Source organism: Triticum dicoccoides, chromosome 3B, assembly GCF_002162155.2.
Source record: "Triticum dicoccoides isolate Atlit2015 ecotype Zavitan chromosome 3B, WEW_v2.0, whole genome shotgun sequence".
NCBI lineage: Eukaryota > Viridiplantae > Streptophyta > Magnoliopsida > Poales > Poaceae > Triticum > Triticum dicoccoides.
In genome coordinates, this window is record NC_041385.1 from 662,273,007 (window position 1) to 662,296,066 (window position 23,060).

General features: G+C 49.1%; 3 protein-coding genes across 3 annotated transcripts; 1 reads left to right on the forward strand and 2 right to left on the reverse strand.

Moving 5' to 3' along the window:
• The first annotated feature begins 2,232 nt into the window (after positions 1-2,232).
• On the forward strand, positions 2,233-5,218 carry LOC119279771. Its single transcript, XM_037560898.1, has 3 exons — positions 2,233-2,986; positions 3,068-3,405; positions 4,706-5,218. Exons 1-3 carry the CDS (start codon positions 2,233-2,235, stop codon positions 5,090-5,092), a joined length of 1,479 nt encoding a protein of 492 aa, XP_037416795.1. The 3' UTR covers positions 5,093-5,218.
• Positions 5,219-15,964: 10,746 nt separating this feature from the next.
• Positions 15,965-17,405, reverse strand: LOC119277683. Its single transcript, XM_037558986.1, has one exon. The coding sequence runs from the start codon at positions 17,169-17,171 to the stop codon at positions 16,341-16,343; it is 831 nt and encodes a 276-aa protein (XP_037414883.1). The 5' UTR covers positions 17,172-17,405; the 3' UTR covers positions 15,965-16,340.
• Positions 17,406-20,549: 3,144 nt separating this feature from the next.
• On the reverse strand, positions 20,550-21,299 carry LOC119281771. The gene has a single exon (XM_037562208.1). It carries the CDS (start codon positions 21,245-21,247, stop codon positions 20,891-20,893), a length of 357 nt encoding a protein of 118 aa, XP_037418105.1. The 5' UTR covers positions 21,248-21,299; the 3' UTR covers positions 20,550-20,890.
• Positions 21,300-23,060: the final 1,761 nt, after the last annotated feature.

The window sequence follows — 23,060 nt, forward strand, 5'->3', positions numbered from 1 at the left end:
CAACGCTCACTATTCATCCAATCGATCGACTTCAGTTAGCAGCAGTAGCGAAGAAATCGCTCCATCGGGTTCAGTTAACAGCCATCGATTGATCGCTCGGGTTCAGTGACGCGTAGCCTGCAGTGCAATCGCTCGGGTTCAGTTAGAGCCCAACACCTCGCTCGGGTTCAGTTAGAGCCAACGCCTCACACACACGCGCGTACGTGTACGAGAGAAACGCGCATCGCTCGGCCCCCAACCTCCCACCGTAACCGGCAACTCCCCGAAATTTTCCTACCCCTCGCTTCTACCAAGGTTTTTTCCGTCATGGACGGCCCAAAGAATGTCATGCAGCTGCGTCTCCGACTCGCCCAGGACGAAAAGCCCATTTTCTGTCATGATTTTTTGTCATAGAAGTAGGAGCCCACCACATCTATGATGATACCGGGTTCTGTCACAATTATCGTCATAGAAGTGTCATATGTATGACAGGAAAAAAATTCGTTCGGCCCAAAATGTCACGGATGTGTCTTTTTTTTGTAGTGCATATCTCAGATCATTTTGTTGTAGCGGATCATCCTTGTGCTTCTCCTTGTTCGGGCTATCAACCTCATCTCTATGGGTTTGGCTACCCTCGCCAATGCGAAAACCCGCCGTCTGAGAGTTCTCGCGTGGTTTAGATCCCCCGCCAGTGCGGGAGTCCACTGACCTAGCAAACTCGGCCTGAAGATTACGCTTCGCATGAACTCCCTGTCTAGACTTTTAATTTTCACCCGACCAGTTGTTGCTCCCACTATTATAGCTGCTAGTTGCGGCACCATATGAGCCCTCCTTAGCCTTGTCGTTACGTCCAGGTGAAGCCCTGAGCCATTCGCCCCGTTGGGACGAGGAGTCAATAAGGGGCTCGCAGACTCCAGCTACATGAACAAGTCGGCCACATTCAAAGCAAAAGTGAGGCACCTTCTCGTAGTAAAAGTCATACCATGTCCCAATCTTGTCCTCCGGTGAGGATTTAAGGCGGATGCCTCTGCGAGCGGCTCATAAACAGAAATTTGTGTACGAACCCTGAGCTGGTTACCTTTCGCCATACCATCCTTATCGACGTCCACTCTGATTACCTGACCCGGCCAGTTCTCTAGTGCCTCACCGAAAGCTTTTGTCCTCCTATCTGGCGGGAGATCAACCACTCGAACCCAAATATCAATTGAGTCAAAAACCATCTTTGACGAACTGGTATTGCCCTCATAATCTTTCATGATCAAGACATTAAAATCATATTGCCACGGCCCATTGTTCAATGCATGTCTCCAGTCTCCTTCACTACCAAAGTGAACCACAAACTTATTTCCTCCCAGCTCCCTCAACTGAGCTTCACGATGCAAATCCCACGCCCTGTACATGGTTTTTTCAAGCACACTTCTCACCAAAGGTTTCGCTGAGCAGACCTTGCCTACTGCTGACCATTGAGAGTTCTTCGGCACGACCTGTTCCATTTCAGCAAAGACCATACCCTCCGCCTCCTTGTCCATCAAGACCATTCCCCAAGCCTCGAAGAAAGACTCGACGCCGGAAACGGAGTTTTGCTCGCTATTGGGGATTTCGACTGCTCACGACCAGCTGAACCACCAAGGTTGCGCGACGGCGTATTGGTCTCCATCACGTCCGTATTCGTTGTTGTCTTCTGGTTTGACACCCCTGCCCCGTTCTGACCTGCAGATGGGTTCAGCGATGTCCTCTTGTCAGTAATCGTCATGCTCGCCGTTCTCGCCGGCGTGGCCTTGGATCTGGACGACTCCCTCCTTGGATTGGCTCCGCCCCCTGCTAAGGCCGAGGTGTGTTGCCCGTCGGTTTTGGAGTAGCCACCGCCGCAGCCCCAGATCCCATCTTCTCCATAGACCTCTACGTTCTCCCATCTTCCGTCTCCGCCATGAGCGCCGCCCCTAGCGAAGGGAAACACCATCGGTCCGTGCCCAAGGAAGCGCCGTCGCCGCCCTAGCCACCACCGTAAGCTTACCATCCCCGCCGGCAAAACCCTAACCTAGCACGGCCGAGCAATCGCCAAGCAATCGCCCGCCTATCGCCAGAGTGTTTTTCCGCGTAATATGGAATTATTTTTGCATAGTCCATGTTCATTACGCATGCAAGTACCACGTGGCAACCAGCTGAACCGATCGGGTACGTTTAGGTAGGTATAGAGCGAAGTCCATATGACCGGCCGATCCGCAAAGGACGTCAATGATCACGCGCGCCGCAATGCACGCGAGGCGTTGGCCTGACCTCCCGCCGGATCTGGTCTGCGAGGTCTCCAGCCGCCTGCACGACGTCGCCGACTTCGTCCATTTCCATGCCGTCTGCAAGCCATGGCGCGCCTCATGGTCTGGGAGGATGACTGCGGCTACCCAGTTCCTGCCCTGGCTCATCGCCGCGGAGAAGGAAGACTCGATCCACCTCGGGCTGAGATGCCTTTCCTCCAAGTCGAACTACCGTGCGCAGTCGCCGTTATCCGTGCCCCAGCGGAACTGGGTGACAAGCTCAGGAGGCACCGCTGTCCGGTGCCTAACCATCGAAGGTCAACGCCCTGTCCTCTACGACCCCTTCACCGGAGCCGCCACGCACCTACCTCTCCTCCCGCTCGACGTGCGCCAATGGGAGAAGAAGATCAAGCCCCACGGCGTCGTCTACGGCGACGGCACAGCCCTTCTCTACGGCATCTCATACGACACCTACGACAACGACACTGTAGAGTTCAGGGCGGCGCTCCTTTGCCCCGGTGACGTAGCATGGACCGTCGTCCGCAGAACCATTGAGCGCCCCGGTTCGCCTCGGCAGCTTCGTGGATTCTGTGTCGCGTACCACGACGGCAAGATCCTGGTCAACGTGGAGGCTGGTGTGTGGCACGCGGTCGTGCCCGACGGCAATGCCGCTCACGACTCGCTTGTCCCGAGGCACGGAACACTGGCGCTGCTGCTGAGGTACCGCGAGTACACCTACGTCCTCGAGTCCCACGGTGAGCTTCTTTGGGCATCCGTGCTAGTCCAGGAGTATGACACGCATCAGAACCGCCCAACTCCTAAGTTATTTGTATCAGTGCATGCACTCGAGGAGCAGTTGGTGTCAACTTCGCCGGCGCAAAAGAAGATGAGATGGGTGAGGAAAGATGGTCTTAGCCTGGCCGACCGTGTTTTGTTCCTAGGGTCACCCAACAGCTTCGCTATGGATGCCGCGCGGCTAGGCAAACACTATCATGGCGGATACGCCTACTTCATCAACCACACCTACGACTACGAGTTGTATGGCATGTTCAGGTGCAATCTCGTTGGTGGCGAGGGTGAACTCATCGAGAGGCTGCCTCCACATTGGGATGACAATTTTTGCACGTGGTTCAACCCGCAATCCGTCGTCATTGCTCCAGTTCAAGTAACAACGGTACGTCCTACACTGCTACACAGACACTGTTAAAAAAACATTTCAAATTTGTAAGATGCTGGAAAGCAGGAACTCTCGTCAGAGATAGGGTTTGGGAGGACAAAAGGGGGGAGGGAGGAAGGGGGAAGGAGAAGAGGAGTGGCCCCGCCACCGCCAACTCACGCCTGGGCTTCGCCCGGCGGGGACGACCAGCGACGATGAGCGATGGGGTGAGGGGAGGGAAGCAAGCGGCAGCGAGGATGCAGTCCGCCCGTGTCGCCCCCGTCATGGGTGACATGGGCGGTGGCCTCGGTCGGCGGTCCGCCTTGGTGGCTTTTCTCAGCGGGCGTCTTGGTTGCGGTGATGGAGGCATCTTTTGGTCGTCTGGGCGGCAAATGATGCAGCATTGGGTGATCCTGGTGTCTGTAGTGCCTCGATGGTGGCGATTCCTAGATCATGCTCCGGAGGTCTTGTTTGGTGACAGCATGCCTTCCCTTGGGGAGGGTAGGTGCTCGGGACTCCTCGGTGTGGCATGGGTGAGATGTGTCGGGTGAAAGCTATGTGCTCTCGCGCTAGCGGCGTGATGCATGTGGTTTGTTGTGGCCCTCTTGCCGAGCTAGGGCCCTGGGTTAAACCCTTGACCGTCTCCTCTGTCTCTGCAATGGCGCCGTGTTGCTTTGTTTCCCTCCCGTGGGCGTCGTCGTGCTCACGTTTGTTCCGGCATGTCGCGCCGTCATTGGCGGACTTTTCCATATCCTAGCTTGGAGCTCCCTCGGCTCTGGCGTGGGCGGAGTCACATGCTTGCTATTCTTTTACATGGGTCCTCGTTGGTTCCTCTCGCAGTCCTCGTTTTCCGTAGGAAGGTTCGGACCCTACGACCCGAAGCGGGAGGACAAGGGGTCCTCTTCGGCGGCAACTTGCCATGAGTGGTGAAACGAGGTCCGGCAGTTTCTATTGGCGGCGACTCTCCTTCCTTGTTGGTAGTCTAGGTTTCTTTGTGATAGGGTGTGATCGCACCTTTTTTCATGTACTTTTCTTTGATCTGCTTTGTAAGGAGATTTCCTCATTATCATCTATCCGTCTGGCTATGGTGCTTTACTTATAAAGTGGGGTGGAAGCCTTTTTCGGTAATTCCTAAGATGACTTTGTTTTCCTGCAAACAGAATATCTGATTATTATTAATCTCATCATTGCTAAAGTCGCTTAAGGGTTTAGCCCTTAACTTTGCATAAGCAGTCTTAGATTATTTTTCCTCTGTAATAGAAAATTGTTTACTGACCCTACAAGAGGAGCTAACGTAATGTTGATTTTGCTCGGCCAGGAAATCAGCGAGAGGTCGGCGAAGGATACAAAACTGAAGGAGCAGCAACCAGAGGAAGCGGTCCCAATACACACAATTCACATTGAGAGACAACGCTTGCCTAGCCTCAGGCTGCTGGTGCGCAATCTGCCACTCAACGTGAAGAGTGAACAGCTACGACTCGTCTTCAGCGAGCACGGTAAAGTCTCTGATGCAAAGGTGATCCGCTATAAAAAGACTGGGGCCTCACAGGGTATAGGCCATGTGACCATAGAGATGGCACATGCCCATCAGGATTGTGCTCTCATGGCTCTCAATGAGCTAGTTTTGGATGGTTGCAGTCTCGAGGTTAGTTTGATCAAGGAGGGGCAGCCACGGCGACGGCGACGTCAGCGTAGATATATCTAAAAACTTTGAATTTTATTTTGCATGTAATAAAAATGAATATATGCATGCAACTCAGCCTGGTACTAGCAACCACCTCTTGCTAATACGGCGCCATGTAACCATCGCTCGCTTCCTTTTGGCCTTGAACCCTATGACTTCCTGCATTAGTGGCCTGAGTCCTTTTGTGATGTGTGTAAGGTTTGAACCTGTTGATACGCTGCCTATATTGTGGGATTTATTATTTTAAAGCCGGACGCTCCTAGCGTCTTCGTTCTAAAAAAATACGACAGCCTGCAAGTCAGCCTGGTAGCATCTACATCTAGTAGTTATTCTCGAAAAACAAAAACCTACATGAGAGAATATCCCTTTTAATTAGAAAAGGAGGATACAACCGATACAAATTCTACTGTTGAGACTATTCTTGGATTGTTCTTTTGGAAGATTATTAACTCCCTCGCCCCCTCATGTCCATATCCTGATTCCGCCCCTGAAAGTCTAGCATTAGTTGTTCATTAGGTTCCCCTCTAGGTTGTGAACCAATATATCTGCAACACATACACACTCTAGGTTGCACCTATATCAATTAAAAAATGCACGAAAATCATAGATTTCTTAGGGTGAAAAACAGAGAATTGGCAGAGTTGATTGATTTTGTGGGACTAATGTTGGAAATATGCCCTGGAGGCAATAATAAAATGGTTATTATTATATTTCCTTGTTCATGATAGTTGTCTATTGTTCATGCTATAATTGTATTGATCGGAAATCGTAATACATGTGTGAATACATAGACCATAATATGTCCCTAGAGAGCCTCTAGTCGACTAGCTCATTGATCAACAGATGGTCATGGTTTCCTGACTATGGACATTGGATGTCATTGATAACGGGATCACATCATTAGGAGAATGATGTGATGGACAAGACTCAATCCTTAGCATAGCACAAGATCGTGTAGTTTGTTTGCTAGAGCTTTTCTAATGTCAAGTATCATTTCCTTAGACCATGAGATTGTGTAACTCCCGGATACCGTAGGAGTGCTTTGGGTGTACCAAACATCACAACGTAACTGGGTGACTATAAAGGTGCACTACAGGTATCTCCGAAAGTGTCTGTTGGGTTGTCACGAATCGAGACTGGGATTTGTCACTCCGTATGATGGAGAGGTATCTCTGAGCCCACTCGGTAATGCATCACCATAATGAGCTCAATGTGACTAAGTGGTTAGTCACGGGATCATGCATTATGTAACGAGTAAAGTGACTTGCCGGTAACGATATTGAACGAGGTATTGGGATACCGACGATCGAATCTCGGGCAAGTAACGTACCGATTGACAAAAGGAATTGTATACGGGATTACTTGAATCCTCGACATCGTGGTTCATCCGATGAGATCATCGTGGAACATGTGGGAGCCAACATGGGTATCCATATCACGCTGTTGGTTATTGGCCGGAGAGCTGTCTCGGTCATGTCTGCGTGATTCCCGAACCCGTAGGGTCTACACATTTAAGGTTCGGTGACGCTAGGGTTATTAGGAAGATTTGTATGTGATTACCGAATGTTGTTCGGAGTCCCGGATGAGATCCCGGACGTCACGAAGAGTTCCGGAATGGTCCGGAGGTGAAGATTTATATATGAGAAGTTGACATACGGTCACCGGAAAGGTTCGGGGCATATCGGCATTGTGTCGGGGCCACCGGAAGGGTTTCGGGGGTCCACCGGGATGGGCCACCTCTCCCGAAGGGCCTCATGGGCCGTAGTGGGAAGGGAACCAGCCCTTAGAGGGCTGGGCGCATCCCCCCCTTGGGCCCATGCACCTAGGGTTGGGGGGGAACCCTAAAGGGGGCGTCCCCCTTGCTTGCGGGGCAAGTCCCCCCCCCCCCTTGGCCGCCGCCCCCCCTCTAGATCTCATCTAGAGGGGGCCGGCCCCCTTCCTCCTCCCCCTATAAATAGAGGGGCGAGGGGAGGGCTGCACACACACCTCCAAGGCGCGGCCCATCCCCTCCCCAACACCTCTCCTCCTCCGTAAGAGCTTGGCGAAGCCCTGCCGGAGTACTGCCTCTCCATCACCACCACGCCGTCGTGCTGCTGTTGGAGCTCTCTTTCTCAACCTCTCCCTCCTCCTTGCTGGATCAAGGCGCGGGAGACGTCTCCACTCCGTACATGTATTTAATGCGAAGGTGCCATCCGTTCGACGCTAGGATCATCGGTGATTTGGATCACGACGAGTACGACTCCATCAACCCCGTTCTCTTGAACGCTTCCGCTCGTGATCTACAAGGGTATGTAGATGCACTCCTCTCTCTCTCTCTCTTATTGCTAGATGACTCCATAGATTGATCTTGGTGATGCGTAGAATTTTTTTATTTTCTGCAACGATCTCCAATAGTGGCATCATGAGCTAGGTCTATACGTAGTTTCTATGCACGAGTAGAACACAATTTTGTTGTGGGCGTAGATTTTCTCAATTTACTTGACACTACTAGTCTTATCTTGTTTTGGCGGTATCGTGGGATGAAGCGGCCCGGACCGACCTTACACGTACGCTTACGTGAGACAGGTTCCACCAACTGACATGCACTAGTTGCATAAGGTGGCTAGCGGGTGTCTGTCTCTCCCACCTTAGTCGGATCGGATTCGATGAAAAGAGTCCTTATGAAGGGTAAATAGAAATTGGCATATCACGTTGTGGTTTTGACGTAGGTAAGAAACATTCTTGCTAGAACCCTATTGCAGCCACATAAAAACATGCAACAACAATTAAAGGACGTCTAACTTGTTTTTGCAGCATATGCCTTGTGATGTGATATGGCCAAAAAGGATGTGATGAATGATATATATGTGATGTATGAGATTGATCATGTTCTTATAATAGGAATCACGACTTGCATGTCGATGAGTATGACAACCGGCAGGAGCCATAGGAGTTGTCTTAATTATTGTATGACCTACGTGTCATTGAATAATGCCATGTAATTACTTTACTTTATTGCTAAACCGTTAGCCATAGTAGTAGAAGTAATCGTTGGCGTGACAACTTCATGAAGACACGATGATGGAGATCATGGTGTCATGCCGGTGCCGATGATGATCATGGCGCCCCGAAGATGGAGATCAAAGCAAAATGATATTGGCCATATCATGTCACTATTTGATTGCATGTGATGTTTATCATGTTTTTGCATCTTATTTGCTCAGAACGACGGTAGTAAATAAGATGATCCCTCATAATAATTTCAAGAAAGTGTTCCCCTAACTGTGCGCCATTGCGAAAGTTCGTTGTTTCGAACCACCACGTGATGATCGGGTGTGATAGATTCTAACGTTCACATACAACGGGTGTAAGACAGATTTACACATGCAAAAATACTTAGGTTGACTTGACGAGCCTAGCATGTACAAACATGGCCTCGGAACACAAGAGACCGAAAGTTCGAACATGAGTCGTATAGAAGATACGATCAACATGAAGATGTTCACCGATGATGACTAGTCCGTCTCACGTGATGATCGGATCACTTAGATGACTAGAGAGATGTCTATCTGAGTAGGAGTTCATTAAATAATTTGATTAGATGAACTTAATTATCATGAACTTGGTCTAAAACTTTTGCAATATGTCTTGTAGATCAAATGGCCCACGCTAATGTTGCCCTCAACTTCAACGCGTTCCTAGAGAAAACCAAGCTGAAAGGCGATGGCAGCAACTATACAGACTGGGTCCGGAACTTGAGGATCATCCTCATAGCTGCCAAAAGAGCATATGTCCTAGATGCACCGCTAGGTGAAGCACCCGTTTTCCCAGCAACTCAAGACGTTATGAACGCCTGGCAGTCGCGTAGTGATGATTACTCCCTGGTTCAGTGCGGCATGTTTTACAGCTTAGAACCGGGGCTCCAAAAGCGTTTTGAGCAGCACGGAGGATATGAGATGTTCCAAGAGCTGAAAATGGTTTTCCAAGATCATGCCCAGGTCGAGAGATATGAAGTCTCCGACAAGTTCTACAGTTGTAAGATGGAGGAGAATAGTTCTGTCAGTGAGCACATAATCAAAATGTCTGGGTTGCACAACCGCTTGTCTCAGCTGGGAGTTAACCTCCCGGATGACGCGGTCATTGACAGAATCCTTCAGTCGCTCCCACCTAGCTACAAGAGCTTTGTGATGAACTACAATATGAAGGGGATGGTGAAAACTATTCCTGAGGTATTTTCAATGCTGAAATTAGTGGAGGTAGAAATCAAAAAGGAACATCAAGTGTTGATAGTCAATAAAACCACTAGTTTCAAGAAAGGCAAGGGTAAGAAGAACTTCAAGAAGGACGGCAAGGGAGTTGCCGCGCCCGGTAAGCCAGTTGCCGGGAAGAAGCCAAAGCATGGACCCAAACCTGAGACTGAGTGCTTTTATTACAAGGGAAGCGGACACTGGAAGCGGAACTTCCCCAAGTACTTAGCGGACAAGAAGGCCGGCAACACCAAAGGTATATGTGATATACATGTAATTGATGTGTACCTTACTAGTACTCGTAGTAGCTCCTGGGTATTTGATACCGGTGCGGTTGCTCATATTTGTAACTCAAAATAGGAGGTGCGGAATAAGCGGAGACTGGCGAAGGACGAGGTGACGATGCGCGTCGGGAATGGTTCCAAGGTCGATGTGATCACCGTCGGCATGCTACCTCTACATTTACCTACGGGATTAGTTTTAAACCACAATAATTGTTATTTAGTGCCAGCTTTGAGCATGCAACATTGTATCTGGATCTCGTTTAATACGAGATGGCTACTCATTTAAATCCAAGAATAATGGTTGTTCTATTTATATGAGAGATATGTTTTATGGTCATGCCCCGCTGGTCAATGGTTTATTCTTAATGAATCTCGAACGTGATGTTTTCATAGTGTGAATACCAAAAGATGTAAGATTGATAATGATAGTCCCACATATCTGTGGCACTGTCGCCTTGGTCACATTGGTGTCAAACGCATGAAGAAGCTCCATCCAGATGGACTTTTGGAGTCTCTTGATTTCGAATCATTTGACACGTGCGAACCATGCCTCATGAGAAAAATGACCAAGACTCCGTTCTCCGGAACAATGGAGCGAGCAACCAACTTATTTGAAATTATACATACTGATGTGTGCGGTCCAATGAGCGTTGAGGCTCGCGGTGTCTATCGTTACGTTCTCACCCTCACTGATGACTTAAGTAGATATGGGTATGTCTACTTAATGAAACACAAGTCTGAGACTTTTGAAAAGTTCAAGGAATTTCAGAATGAGGTAGAAAATCAATGTGACAGAAAAATAAAAGTTCTTATGATCAGATTGTGGGGGAGAATATTTAAGTCACGAGTTTGGTACACACTTAAGAAAATGTGGAATTGTTTCACAACTCACGCCGCCTGGAACACCTCAGCGTAACGGTGTGTCAGGTCGTCGTAATCGCACTCTATTGGATATGGTGCGGTCTATGATGTCTCTTACTAATTTACCGCTATCATTTTGGGGATACGCTTTAGAGACAACTACATTCCTTTAAATAGGGCACCGTCTAAATCCGTTGAGACGACACCATATGAATTATGGTTTGGAAAGAAACCTAAACTGTCATTTCTAAAAGTTTGGGGATGCGATGCTTATGTCCAGAAACTTCAACCTGAAAAGCTCGAACCCAAGTCGGAAAAATGTGTCTTCATAGGATACCCTAAGGAAACCATTGGGTATACCTTCTACCTAAGATCCGAAGGCAAGATTTTCGTTGCCAAGAATGGGTCCTTTCTGGAGAAAGAGTTTCTCTCGAAAGAAGTAAGTGGGAGGAAGGTGGAACTTGATGAAGTACTACTTCTTGAACCTGTAAGTAGCGCAGCTCAGGAAGATGTTCCCGTGGTGCCTACACCGCCTGGAGAGGAAGTTAATGATGATGAGCAAGGTACTTCGGATCAAGTTACTACTGAACTTCGTAGGTCAACAAGGACACGTTCCACACCAGAATGGTATGGCAACCCTGTCCTGGAAATCATATTGTTAGACAACGGTGAACCTTCGAACTATGAAGAAGCAATGGCGGGCCCAGATTCCAACAAATGGCTAGAAGCCATGCAATTCGAGATAGGATCCATGTATGAAAACAAAGTATGGACTTTGACAGACTTGCCCGATGATCGGCGAACGATAGAAAACAAATGGATCTTTAAGAAGAAGACGGATGCGGATGGTAATGTTACCATCTATAAGGCTCGACTTGTCGCTAAGGGTTATCGACAAGTTCAAGGGGTTGACTACGATGAGACTTTCTCTCCCGTAGCGAAGTTGAAGTCCGTGCGAATCATGTTAGCAATTGCCGCATACTATGATTATGAGATATGGCAAATGGACGTCAAAACGGCATTCCTTACTGGCTATCTTAAGGAAGAATTGTATATGATGCAGCCGAAAGGTTTTGTCGATCCTAAGAATGCTAACAAGGTATGCAAGCTCTAGCGATCCATTTATGGGCTGGTGCAAGCATTTCGGAGTTGGAACATTCGCTTTGATGAAATGATCAAAGCGTTTGGGTTTATGCAGACTTATGGAGAAGCCTGCATTTATAAGAAAGTGAGTGGGAGCTTTGTAGCATTTCTCATATTATATGTGGATGACATACTTTTGATGGGAAATGATATAGAACTTTTGGACAGTATAAAGGCCTACTTGAACAAGTGTTTTTCAATGAAGGACCTTGGAGAAGCTGCTTATATATTAGGCATCAAGATCTATAGAGATAGATCGAGACGCCTCATAGGTCTTTCACAAAGCACATACTTTGACAAGGTATTGAAGAAGTTCAATATGGATCAGTCTAAGAAGGGGTTCTTGCCTGTGTTGCAAGGTGTGAAATTGAGCTCAGCTCAAAGCCCGACCACGGCAGAAGATAGAGAAAAGATGAGTGTCCTCCCCTATGCCTCAGCCATATGGTCTATTATGTATGCCATGTTGTGTACCAGACCTGATGTAAACCTTGCCGTAGGTTTGGTAGGAAGTTACCAAAATAATCCCGGCATGGAACACTGGACAGTGGTCAAGAATATCCTGAAGTACCAGAAAAGGACTAAGGATATGTTTCTCATTTATGGAGGTGACGAAGAGCTCGTCGTAAAGGGTTACGTCGATGCTAGCTTCGACACAGATCTGGATGACTCCAAGTCACAAACCGGATACGTGTATATTTTGAATGGTGGGGCAGTAAGCTGGTGCAGTTGCAAGCAAAGCGTCGTGGCGGGATCTACATGTGAAGTGGAGTACATGGCAGCCTCGGAGGCAGCACATGAAGCAATCTGGATGAAGGAGTTCATTACCGACCTAGGAGTTATTCCCAATGCGTCGGGCCCGATGACTCTCTTCTGTGACAACACTTGAGCTATTGCCCTTGCCAAGGGCCCAGGTTTCACAAGAAGACCAGACACATCAAGCGTCGCTTCAACTCCATTCGTGAAAATGTTCAAGATGGAGACATAGATATTTGTAAAGTGCATATTGATCTGAATGTCGCAGATCCGTTGACTAAACCTCTTCCGCGCGCCAAACATGATCAACACCAGAACTCTATGGGTGTTCGATTCATCACAATGTAACTAGATTATTGACTCTAGTGCAAGTGGGAGACGGTTGGAAATATGCCCTGGAGGCAATAATAAAATGGTTATTATTATATTTCCTTGTTCATGATAGTTGTCTATTGTTCATGTTATAATTGTATTGATCGAAACCGTAATACATGTGTGAATACATAGACCATAACATGTCCCTAGTGAGCCTCTAGTTGACTAGCTCGTTGATCAACAGATGATCATGGTTTCCTGACTATGGACATTGGATATCATTCATAACGGGATCACATCATTAGGAGAATGATGTGATGGACAAGACCCAATCCTAAGCATAGCACAAGATCATGTAGTTCGTTTGCTAGAGCTTTTCTAATGTCAGGTATCATTTCCTTAGACCATGAGATTGTGTAACTCCCGGATACCGTAGGAGTGCTTTGGGTGTACCAAACATCACAACGTAACTGGGTGACTATAAAGGTGCACTACAGGTATCTCTGAAAGTGTCTGTTGGGTTGGCATGAATCGAGACTGGGATTTGTCACTCCATATGACGGAGAGGTATCTCTGGGCCCACTCGGTAATGCATCAACATAATGAGCTCAATGTGACTAAGTGGTTAGTCACGGGATCATGCATTGTGTAACGAGTAAAGTGACTTGCCGGTAATGAGATTGAACGAGGTATTGGGATACCGACGATCGAATCTCGGGCAAGTAACGTACCGATTGACAAAGGGAATTGTATACGGGGTTACTTGAATCCTCGACATCGTGGTTCATCCGATGAGATCGTCGTGGAACATGTGGGAGCCAACATGGGTATCCAGATCTCCCTGTTGGTTGTTGGCCGGAGAGCTATCTCGGTCATGTCTGTGTGATTCCCGAACCCGTAGGGTCTACACACTTAAGGTTCAGTGACTCTAGGGTTATTAGGAAGATTTGTATGTGATTACCGAATGTTGTTTGGAGTCCCGGATGAGATCCCGGACGTCACGAGGAGTTCCGGAATGGTTCGGAGGTGAAGATTTATATATGGGAAGTTGACATACAATCACCGGAAAGGTTCGGGGGCGGCATTGTGCCGGGGCCACCGGAAGGGTTCCGGGGGTCCACCGGGAGGGGCCACCTCTCCCGGAGGGCCTCATGGGCCGTAGTGGGAAGGGAACCAGCCCTTAGAGGGATGGGCGCACCCCCCCTTGGGCCCATGCGCCTAGGGTTGGGGGGGACCCTAAAGGGGGCGTCCCCTTGCTTGGGGGGCAAGTCCCCCCCCCCCATGTTGCCCCCCCTCTAGATCTCTAGAGGGTGCCGGCCCCCTTCCTCCTCCCCCTATAAATGGAGGGGCGAGGGGAGGGCTGCACACACACCTCCAAGGCGCAGCCCCTCCCCTCCCCAACACCTCTTCTCCTCCGTTAGAGTTTGGCGAAGCCCTACCGGAGTATTGCCTCTCCATCACCACCACGCCGTCGTGCTGCTGTTGGAGCTCTCTTCCTCAACCTCTCCCTCCTCCTTGCTGGATCAAGGCGCGGGAGACGTCTCCGCTCCGTACATGTATTGAACGCAGAGGTGCCGTCCGTTTGGCGCTAGGATCAACGGTGATTTGGATCACGACGAGTACGACTCCATCAACCCCGTTCTCTTGAACGCTTCCGCTCGCGATCTACAAGGGTATGTAGATGCACTCCTCTCTCTCTCGTTGCTAGATGACTCCATAGATTGATCTTGATGATGCGTAGAAAATTTTTATTTTCTGCAACGATCTCCAACAACTAACACATATCACTTCGGAACATAGTTTATTCCTTTATTTTTGTGGGGAACACAAAGTTGTAAAGGGGGACGTCATAAGGGCCTATACTGTAAAATTGATTTTTGAACATAAGTTGTCCTGCTGGGACAACTTATGTTCAAAAAAGGTATCTTTCCTGCCTCGTTGCTCTTATTTTTATTTGACATCACTTCCTTGTTGCTCTTTGTGTGTGTGTGCGCGTGTGGGCGTGAAAGGCCCGTCTAAAAGTCGGTATACACACTCTGGAGCCAGAGCCCACATGTTTTGGGCTCGCATAACCCAACTGGCGACAAGAAAGCTCATAGTGTGTACTTTATGTTCCTACTTTATGTTTAAAATCTGCAGTAGCATTAGCTGTTCTTTAGGTTCCCCTCAAAAGCCTCCTAAATAAAAATACATAAAAAGGATTCTGGGAAATATTTTTGTTTGCCAGTACGACTACACGAAAGAATCCAACGGCACGAGCTGTTTCCCGGAAGGGTCTCGTTGGTCAAATCAACCGTGTTTGGAGTGAAATTTTGTTCTGGCGAATGGAGCCAGCTCTAGGCAAATTTGACAAATTTGACCTGTAGACGAAATCAAATCATAGAATGAACTATCAGTGAAACTATTTCACGCGGCTGACCTTTTTGTGTGACGCCCGCCACGAAAGCGTCACACTACACTGTGCAACGCCTCAGAGATAGGCGCTACACGGCCAGCGTCGCACACGTGTGATCAGAAAATTACTAAGTGGTGTGCAGCACCTGAGAGCTTGCACTAGTACAGCGCCTGAGAGCTAGGCGCCACGGGTCAACCGCGTAAAATAATTTTACGGACAGTTCATTCTGTGATTTAATTTCGTCTATAGGTTAAATTTGTCAAATTTGCGCCCGGCTCTAGCGTAAACGATCTGCTCCAAGGCTTTGGGAAGCAGAGTTCGTTTTCCTCTCCAGCTCTGACGGCCCCAGGCTGAAGGTGGAAGCCTCTTTCATGTCTGAACTGCAGGGGCTCCGGCCAAGCCACTACTAGACCAATCGATAAGGCACGCCAAATGTTCAGTGGTCCATACCAATCTTGGATACCGTCGGCTTTCAAAAAATCTACCGTAGCAGTAGCAGCCAGGCGTGCGAGGCCACCATCCTCAAAGGCGACGCCGGGTCGTGCGAGGCCACCATCCTCAAAGGCGACGCCGCGACGGCGACCCGGCCGCGTCCTGCTCGGCGCCAGCCGCTAACGGACGGTACATGTTGGACGCAGACGTCAACGGCGGGGAGAGCAGCGGCGGCAGGTACTACGCATCGCCGTGGTGTGGCGTCGAGGGGCGGACCGGCGGCGGTGACGCTGTTGTGACGAGTTTTGTACTCCCTCCGTAGAGAAATCTAAGAGCAGCGTTTAGATTACAAAGTTCGTCGTGAAATCCCCTGAATCACGTTTGAAACTCCTAAATCATGGCATATGGTGGCCCATGCGGCTCGAGATTCAACAGTCATTTGTCTGTTCCATAACGCATCACATGGACCTTGGCAAGAAGCAAAAGAGAGAGACACGAACGGGACACCTTGTGTGCACGTTCCTGTTATTATTTCAGGGGTGGTGGTATGTACATCCATCCATGCATCGATACGGCTGCAACACGCAACAACAACACAACAAGTTGGGTTCGTTGAGCACCATGATCCCAAGAGCAAAATGCCAAACAGCAAAAGACCACGGATAATTCATTCCAAAACTCGCATTTCTAGGCCAGTCACCGGTCACCGCCTCCCCTACCCTCCCCTACCCCGAGCCCGCGCCCATCCTGGGGCACGGCTCGAGGCGGCTCGAGCTCACCCATCGGCGACCGGGCGCCGTCACTGACAGCGGGGACCACCATGCGCTTGTATCGCACCCATCTTCCCGCCTCTGCCACGGCTAACTTACCGGTACTCGGGCCCAGTGCTCGGTCTCGTGGCTCTCGTGCTTCTTCTCATCCTCCGCCGGCTCGCCGGAGAAGGCCTCCGCCGCCGCCGCTGCCAGCGCCTCCTCTCCCCACGCGGCGGCTCTCCTCCCGGACTTGAACTTCCGCATTGCCGCGACGCTCGCCTCCTTTTCCTCCTCGTCATATTCGCTCTCCTCCAGCGCCATCTTCTTGCCGGCGCCACCGCCGACTCCTCGGGAGGCGCAGCCGCCGCCGCACCGGAACACGGCCGCCACCCCGCGCCACCATCTGCGCTGGCGGCGCCGCCCGCACCTCTCCCGGTCGGACAGCACCTTCCCAATGCAGGACACCTTGGGCGACCGCGGCTCCTCGCCGGTGCCGCCAGAGCGCTTGTCGGGCAAGATCCGGCCCTGCGACGGCTGGCGCCGGGTGAAGGCCGGCCGGATCCTGGCCGGGAGGCCAAAGAAGGTGGCGGTCCCCGCGGCCGGTGCCCCCGCGATGCGCGTGGAGTTGGAGCGCGCCTTGAGCGGGACGGGGTTGCAGGCGCCGCCCGCCGCCGCCGACTTGGGGTTGGTGCTGCCCTTGGTGGAGTCGTCCCGCTCGTATATCGGGTTCAGCTCCGAGAAGGCCGCGTCGTCGCCGATGCGGATGGTTATCGACTCCGGCGGGAAGTCGTGGTTCGGCACTGGCGGCGGCATCCGCCTCGGCGGCGAGGCGTCCCCGCTGTCACTGCCCGCGATGACCGTCTCGCACGACACCTTCCTGTCCCCGGCTCCCGCGCCCGCGCCGCCGCACACCAGGCTCTCCAGGTCGACCTGCGGCATCGCCCACCGCCACCAGCTACGCACGTACGTACGCACCTCCCCGCCCCGTGAACACGGCGTGGCAGCGGCGAGCGCCCGGCAGGGGGAGGAGCAGGAGGGCTGGCTGGTATCTAGGAGCTGGGAGAGTGATAAGCGGGCACCACCACACGCTGCTTCCCTTAAAAATTCGGAGGTGGACGGGGCAGGAGGAGGGGGAGGGGCGAGGCCCAGAGCGGATGCACCAGAGGCTGTCGAATAGTGGTGCCACCTCTGAAACGAAGCGAACTCCAATAACGGATCTCGACTATTTGTCTCCCCAAAACAGCGTTATTTACCGAGTAATAACCAAGTAGTGTACTGATGAGATTGTAAAAGGTAGCACGACCATGAGAGCTGCAGCAGACGATCACCGTAAAATCTCCCACGATTTGGCTAATGAATTAAGTATTGCATTTGTGCAGCGAATAGTTTATCAGGGCGCAGGCATGAGTGAGGCACAGCGATTTGGCGCCGATCTGGAGGGGAGACCTCCGACAGAGCCCATTTTCTCCCGTGGCCCTCACAATTAATAAGCTTATAGTCTTTTCGTTTCCGAGTGGAAAGGCCACTGATCCGCCTCAGGCCGATCTGTCTTCTAGTTAAGCCGCGCTGCAGCAGTGCCCACCAGTGTGATCAACACCACACCGGGGCTTCAAATTTTGAAAAATAAAGAACGGTTAGGCCTGCAGATTCAGCATCTGCACAACTGTTTTTCAGTTAAAAATCAGTTCAGCACCACCTCTTACTAACAATGTCAAGCACATAGTGCAGTACATGGGACCAGTTATACTCCTGCACTAGACAGACAGATAGGTTGTGAACTTCTCCTAAAACAACCAGCTGTTAATCTTTTTCATTTTTACTGGGATCAAAAGTACGATTTGAGGGGGTAAATCTGCGGGGAATGAGGTCATGAACAGAAATGAGATGGGGCTGACGCTGACGCTCAGTAAATTAAAGGAATCAAGGGCGGTTCTTGGCTTGGCACAAGGTGCTGCTGACCGGCGATCACATGGCCGTGTCGGAGACGGCATCGGGCAGGCAGGGCACCTACCCAATCTGTACTATTCTGTTGCCATTGCTGCAGATTGAGCACCAGATTGAGAGCGTGGCTTATAGCTCCTAAACATGCTGATTTCGCCCCTTCAGCTAGCGGCCTAGCCCTAGTAGATTAGCTCGAAAGGGGCTAATGACAGACGTAACACGTCACCTTGTCAATCCTACCAAAGACAAGACAATAATAGGAAAAAGATATCTGAATGACCCTAGGCAGCTAGCAATCAGCTGCTGGTTGCTAATCAGGCAACGATTTTTTCGAAAAAGAAGCAGACAGTGATTTATATCAGTTGTACGCAGAAAAGAAAATTGAGCACTGGCAGATCCTGATCAGCCATTTGTACTGGAAACTGAGAGGTGCTTGGATGAAGAAGAAATCGAGCTGCATCCTCAATCCGTAGTCAAACATTGGTCAACAACCCCCACAAGCTCACAAGATCCCAAGGGATCCAAATTATTGCACTCTCAGTCCCATCAAGAGATACAACGTCAGCAAACAGCGACGAATGGGACGAGGAACAAAATTAAGATCAAGTACCAGATATGATAAAGTAAAGGCGCAAGAGCATATCTTTACAACTTGTTCTTGAAAAAGATGCATTGATCTTCATTCCAAACAGCTCCGGACTTGGGAAACACAGCCCCACAGGCTGCCATGGGGCCTGAATTATTGTACTCCCATCGCTGATTCGCATTATCAAAACAGCGACGAATGGGACGAGGAACAAAATTAGAACCAATCGATAGATATTAGATGTAAATGAATTGAAGAAGAATCCAGGCCAAAGGGGCCCCCAATGCAATCAATTTGTTGTGCCCACAAACCTTCCTGAATGCTTGCAGGTTAATATGGGCACAACCAAGGTAGTATCACATCAAACATATGTAAGATGGAATATCAAGGTACACCTTTGTACGGCTGAAAAAAGGTACTCCCTCCGCTCCAAAATACTTGTTGTGGTTTTGGTTCAACGACGAGTATTTTGGAACGGAGGGAGTACACCTTGAAGTATACTACTCCCTCTCTTCGGATACACATGACGTATTTTGATTTGTTAAGACAAGGTTTTGACCAACAGTTACTGGTGTATTTTTTCAGATAAATTCTAAATTATTAGGCGTATTTCCTTTTTACCCAAGTAGATGCCAGTTCTACCCTCCCCGAATTGGAAATTTTTTAAATTACCCATTGGTAATTACTCCTGTAATCAATGTTGTAACCAGGATCACCAATCCAAAATTATCCTCAAATCAGTTCTTGGTCACAGTGCACGAAAAAATAGACCTAAAAGGGGAACGATATACGACACAAAATCAATGTCTTTAGATTAATATTCAACACCAATGTACGATTGCGGTTTTGTATCACATAGGTCGCATATTAATTGAGCGAATGTTGGTCAAAGTCTGTCTTAACTAACTATAAAAATGAAAATACGCCCTTTAAATCTATACTGACAGAGTTGATTATAAAGCATGCCAAAGCAAATTACAGGAATAATGAACTTTCTACTGTACGCACAAATTAAATCTTTCAAGCATCAGTGAAATTTGTGACAACCAACAATGCTTGTGTCAAAACTTTAGTACGTGGCATTTTCAACATTGATAGTCTCCAAATGAAGCTTGGATGAGTAAGTTCATCGGTAAAAATAAAACCTAACAGAGCTAAAACATAGTAGAACTATTGACATATACACAAAATATGTAGATGTTTCCGGTCGAAATATTCACAAAAACCTCAACAGCCAAGGTTCAGATTTTAGACAGAACCGCATGCATAGCTAAAAGGGACTTTGGGTGAAATTAGCAATTAATTGGTTTCAGGTATTCAACACAAGATAATTGCATAGATAAGTAAAAATAGTTCGCTATAACAGATCAGGAATTTTGGGAGGAACAATGCTACAGAAATAAGGTAAGGGAAGTTTGATAATGGACTTTCCCCGCATAAAAATGTCGTTGGAGTGAACTCTTTGATGAGCACATTAAAATTCCTACCACCATCATTTAGGATCAAAAGACAATTTTATGAAAGCTACAGAAATCAGCAGATAACAATAATGTTAAGGCCACTGCTAGCATGCTGGTTGAGCCTTCTGTTTCAGAGGACCATGCTGTGTTCTCTTCCAAATCCAATTCAGCAGCTAGACTACCCCAACAATGCATAATACAGCATGGTCGTTCAGACTTCTCTATCAAATTCTCACAACAGTGCATACTATACCACCGCAACGGTGATAGTTCAACAGGTTTCGATAGGGTTGAAATATTAGTATTATCAAGAACTATACGACGAGTACATGAACTAAAACAATGAAACATTGTATCTGTTTAGACCAGCAGTCAGAAACGCAACAAATACGATGTGGAATGGCTAGAAAAAGGTCACGGTGACAAAATTCCCTAGTGGGAAGGGTAAACATACATTAATAACAACAATTAAAACCTTCTCCAGAATGATCTCCAGTATGAATACAGAATTCTACCTTCCAACTTTTTGGGGGGCGAGATCCCACCATTTCTTTAGGTCCAGGATCACAGAGTAAACAGAGGCAAGGAATGCCTCGATCTCGAACGATGCAGGGATTGTTCTGTAACTTGTAACATTTCAAGTCAAGAAGTTGCCTAAGGGGCCTTACTCTTCACGGCGCGGAGGCGGGCTTGCCCGGCCCAGTCGGCGGCGGCGGCAGGGGAGGAGATGGGGTAGGGGGAGTGGAAGCGGCCTGCGACTCCTCGGCGGCGGCGAGCTGGCGGAGGCGGGCCTGGAGGGCGCGGACGCGGTCCTCGGTGCGGCGGAGCTTGCACCATCGCCAGGTGATGTACGCGCCGAGCCCGCCGTAGACGAGGATGTAGGAGCCCCACACGTACGGATACGTCTCCGCGTGCTCTTTCGTGCTCCTCCATTGCTCCCGCAGCTTCGCGATCAAGCTGCTTCCAGCCCCCGCCGCGCTCACCGGCGGCGGCGGCGGCGCGTCCTCGCCATCCCCGGGAGTCGCCATTGGTGGTGCGCTACTTCTTCGCCTTGTTCTTAGGGCAAGTGGGAATGGCCGAATTGGTTAATTTGGCCCAGGCTAGAATGGACCCTGTCTTTTGTCTCGCTTTGCATGTACGTGGGCTGGGCTACATCGTGGGCTTAAACTTCTTAGGGAAAATATTGCGTCCATGATATTCTCAGAATATATTAAGAAAATAAAAAGACAGGTTTGTCTAAAAAAAACAGGTTCAGTTTTTTTAAGGAAAAAGGCAGGTCCATAACCAAGCCAAAAATACTTAGATGCTAAAAAAAAGGGGATGTACAATACTTAGGCTATGTGGCTATGTGCTCAAAATGGAGGCACACCCGATAAAAAACTGAAAAAATACTTAGGCTATGTTTTGAATGACGGAATAGTTGAAATTTGAAATGATGGTGCATAGATGTAATAAATCAGCCCCTTTGAATTGTTGTATATCATCACCTTTAAATTCTTCTAAAAAGGGTTATTTCATATAACTATATATTAGTATTACACTATTATATAATTAAAAAATAAAAGCTAACCACTGTTGATCCACATATGCTAAATTATCAGCTCGCTGGATTAAGCTGGGGATTTAACAAAAAAAATATACGATAAATATCTCCAGATATATGATAAGTAACCAACTACTCAAGTGCCTGCTACAGAGATAATACTTGTATACAACATAAAATAAGCAAATCATTTCTTACTTATTACTCTCTCCGTCCCAAAATAAGTGTCTCAATTATTTTGGGACGAAGGGAGTACATCTTTTCTAAAATGTAAGTCAAACCTTTTAAGTCTGACTAAGACTTTTTTTTCTAGGAACTTGAATATGTTTATAGAGAGAATACTAACATATGCAATACCAAATACTTAGACTACGACAACATGTTTTGCAATTCATGTACCAATAATTCACCAAAAAAGTATTTTGTGCAAACATCTAGTAGATATGAATATGTATAAAAGATATCAATTTTCTTTTATGAAAACTACTTTATATAGAACCAAGTATTTGACCGATCCATTGGATCGTCCAGGTGTGCATGACGCGTTGTGTTAAGCGAGTGCTAGTTCATAGCTTTTGAGCGTAATAAAACTACGGTTAGCTCTGCATTTCGTCTTATCGCTAAGTGTAAGCCTCCCCTCTGGCACTTTTCCATCCACTAGGTTTTGCCCCTACTCCGTTGCCGCTCTGCTCTGCAGAGAATATCATGTGCTACTGAAGGCAGCATATGCTCCCATGCTCTATGAGCTTCTGGACTGTTGGATCTCAAATCTAACGGCGTGTATTGCACATATGACTCTTTCTTGGGATAGAGACACGGCCCCCGCGTCGCCTAGCTTAGGCGACATGGGCGGCGACCCAACCCCGCCGTCCAGCAGCTCCATCCACCAGTGCCTCCTCCCTCGCCGCCGCCTGGGGCCACCGTCGGGCAAAGCCCGTGTGCTGGCGGCGGCGGCGGGGCCTCTCCGTCGCTCGGCGCCTTTCCTGGGGGGTCACAGCTGGGAGCGCTCGATCCAGATGCGCCCGGCGCTTTGCGCATGGCCAGGCCGGCAGTTGGCCTCGCGGCGGCCTCGGGCTTCTCGGGTGAGGCTGTGGTGGCGGGGGCGTCCGGTTTCGGTTGGTTTCGGCCAGATCCACGTGCAGCGCGGGGCGCGGATGGTGAGGCGTGGCGGGTGGGACGCCGGGGCGGTGGCCTCGGTCCGGGCTCCCGGTGTGGCCTGGGCGTGGACGGCGCGCGTGCGTGCGGCGGCGGCTCGGCTTCGGATGTGCGCGTGGGGCGCAGATCGACGGCTGGGCACG

Bases quoted from the DNA above. Each gene is read 5' to 3' on its own strand.
- LOC119279771 (XM_037560898.1), top strand. From the start codon at position 2,233: ATGCACGCGAGGCGTTGGCCTGACCTCCCGCCGGATCTGGTCTGCGAG. The intron at 2,987-3,067 runs GTGAGCTTCTTT...TATTTGTATCAG, and splicing joins CTACGTCCTCGAGTCCCACG to TGCATGCACTCGAGGAGCAG. The intron at 3,406-4,705 runs GTACGTCCTACA...TTGCTCGGCCAG, and splicing joins CTCCAGTTCAAGTAACAACG to GAAATCAGCGAGAGGTCGGC.
- LOC119277683 (XM_037558986.1), bottom strand. From the start codon at position 17,171: ATGCCGCAGGTCGACCTGGAGAGCCTGGTGTGCGGCGGCGCGGGCGCG.
- LOC119281771 (XM_037562208.1), bottom strand. From the start codon at position 21,247: ATGGCGACTCCCGGGGATGGCGAGGACGCGCCGCCGCCGCCGCCGGTG.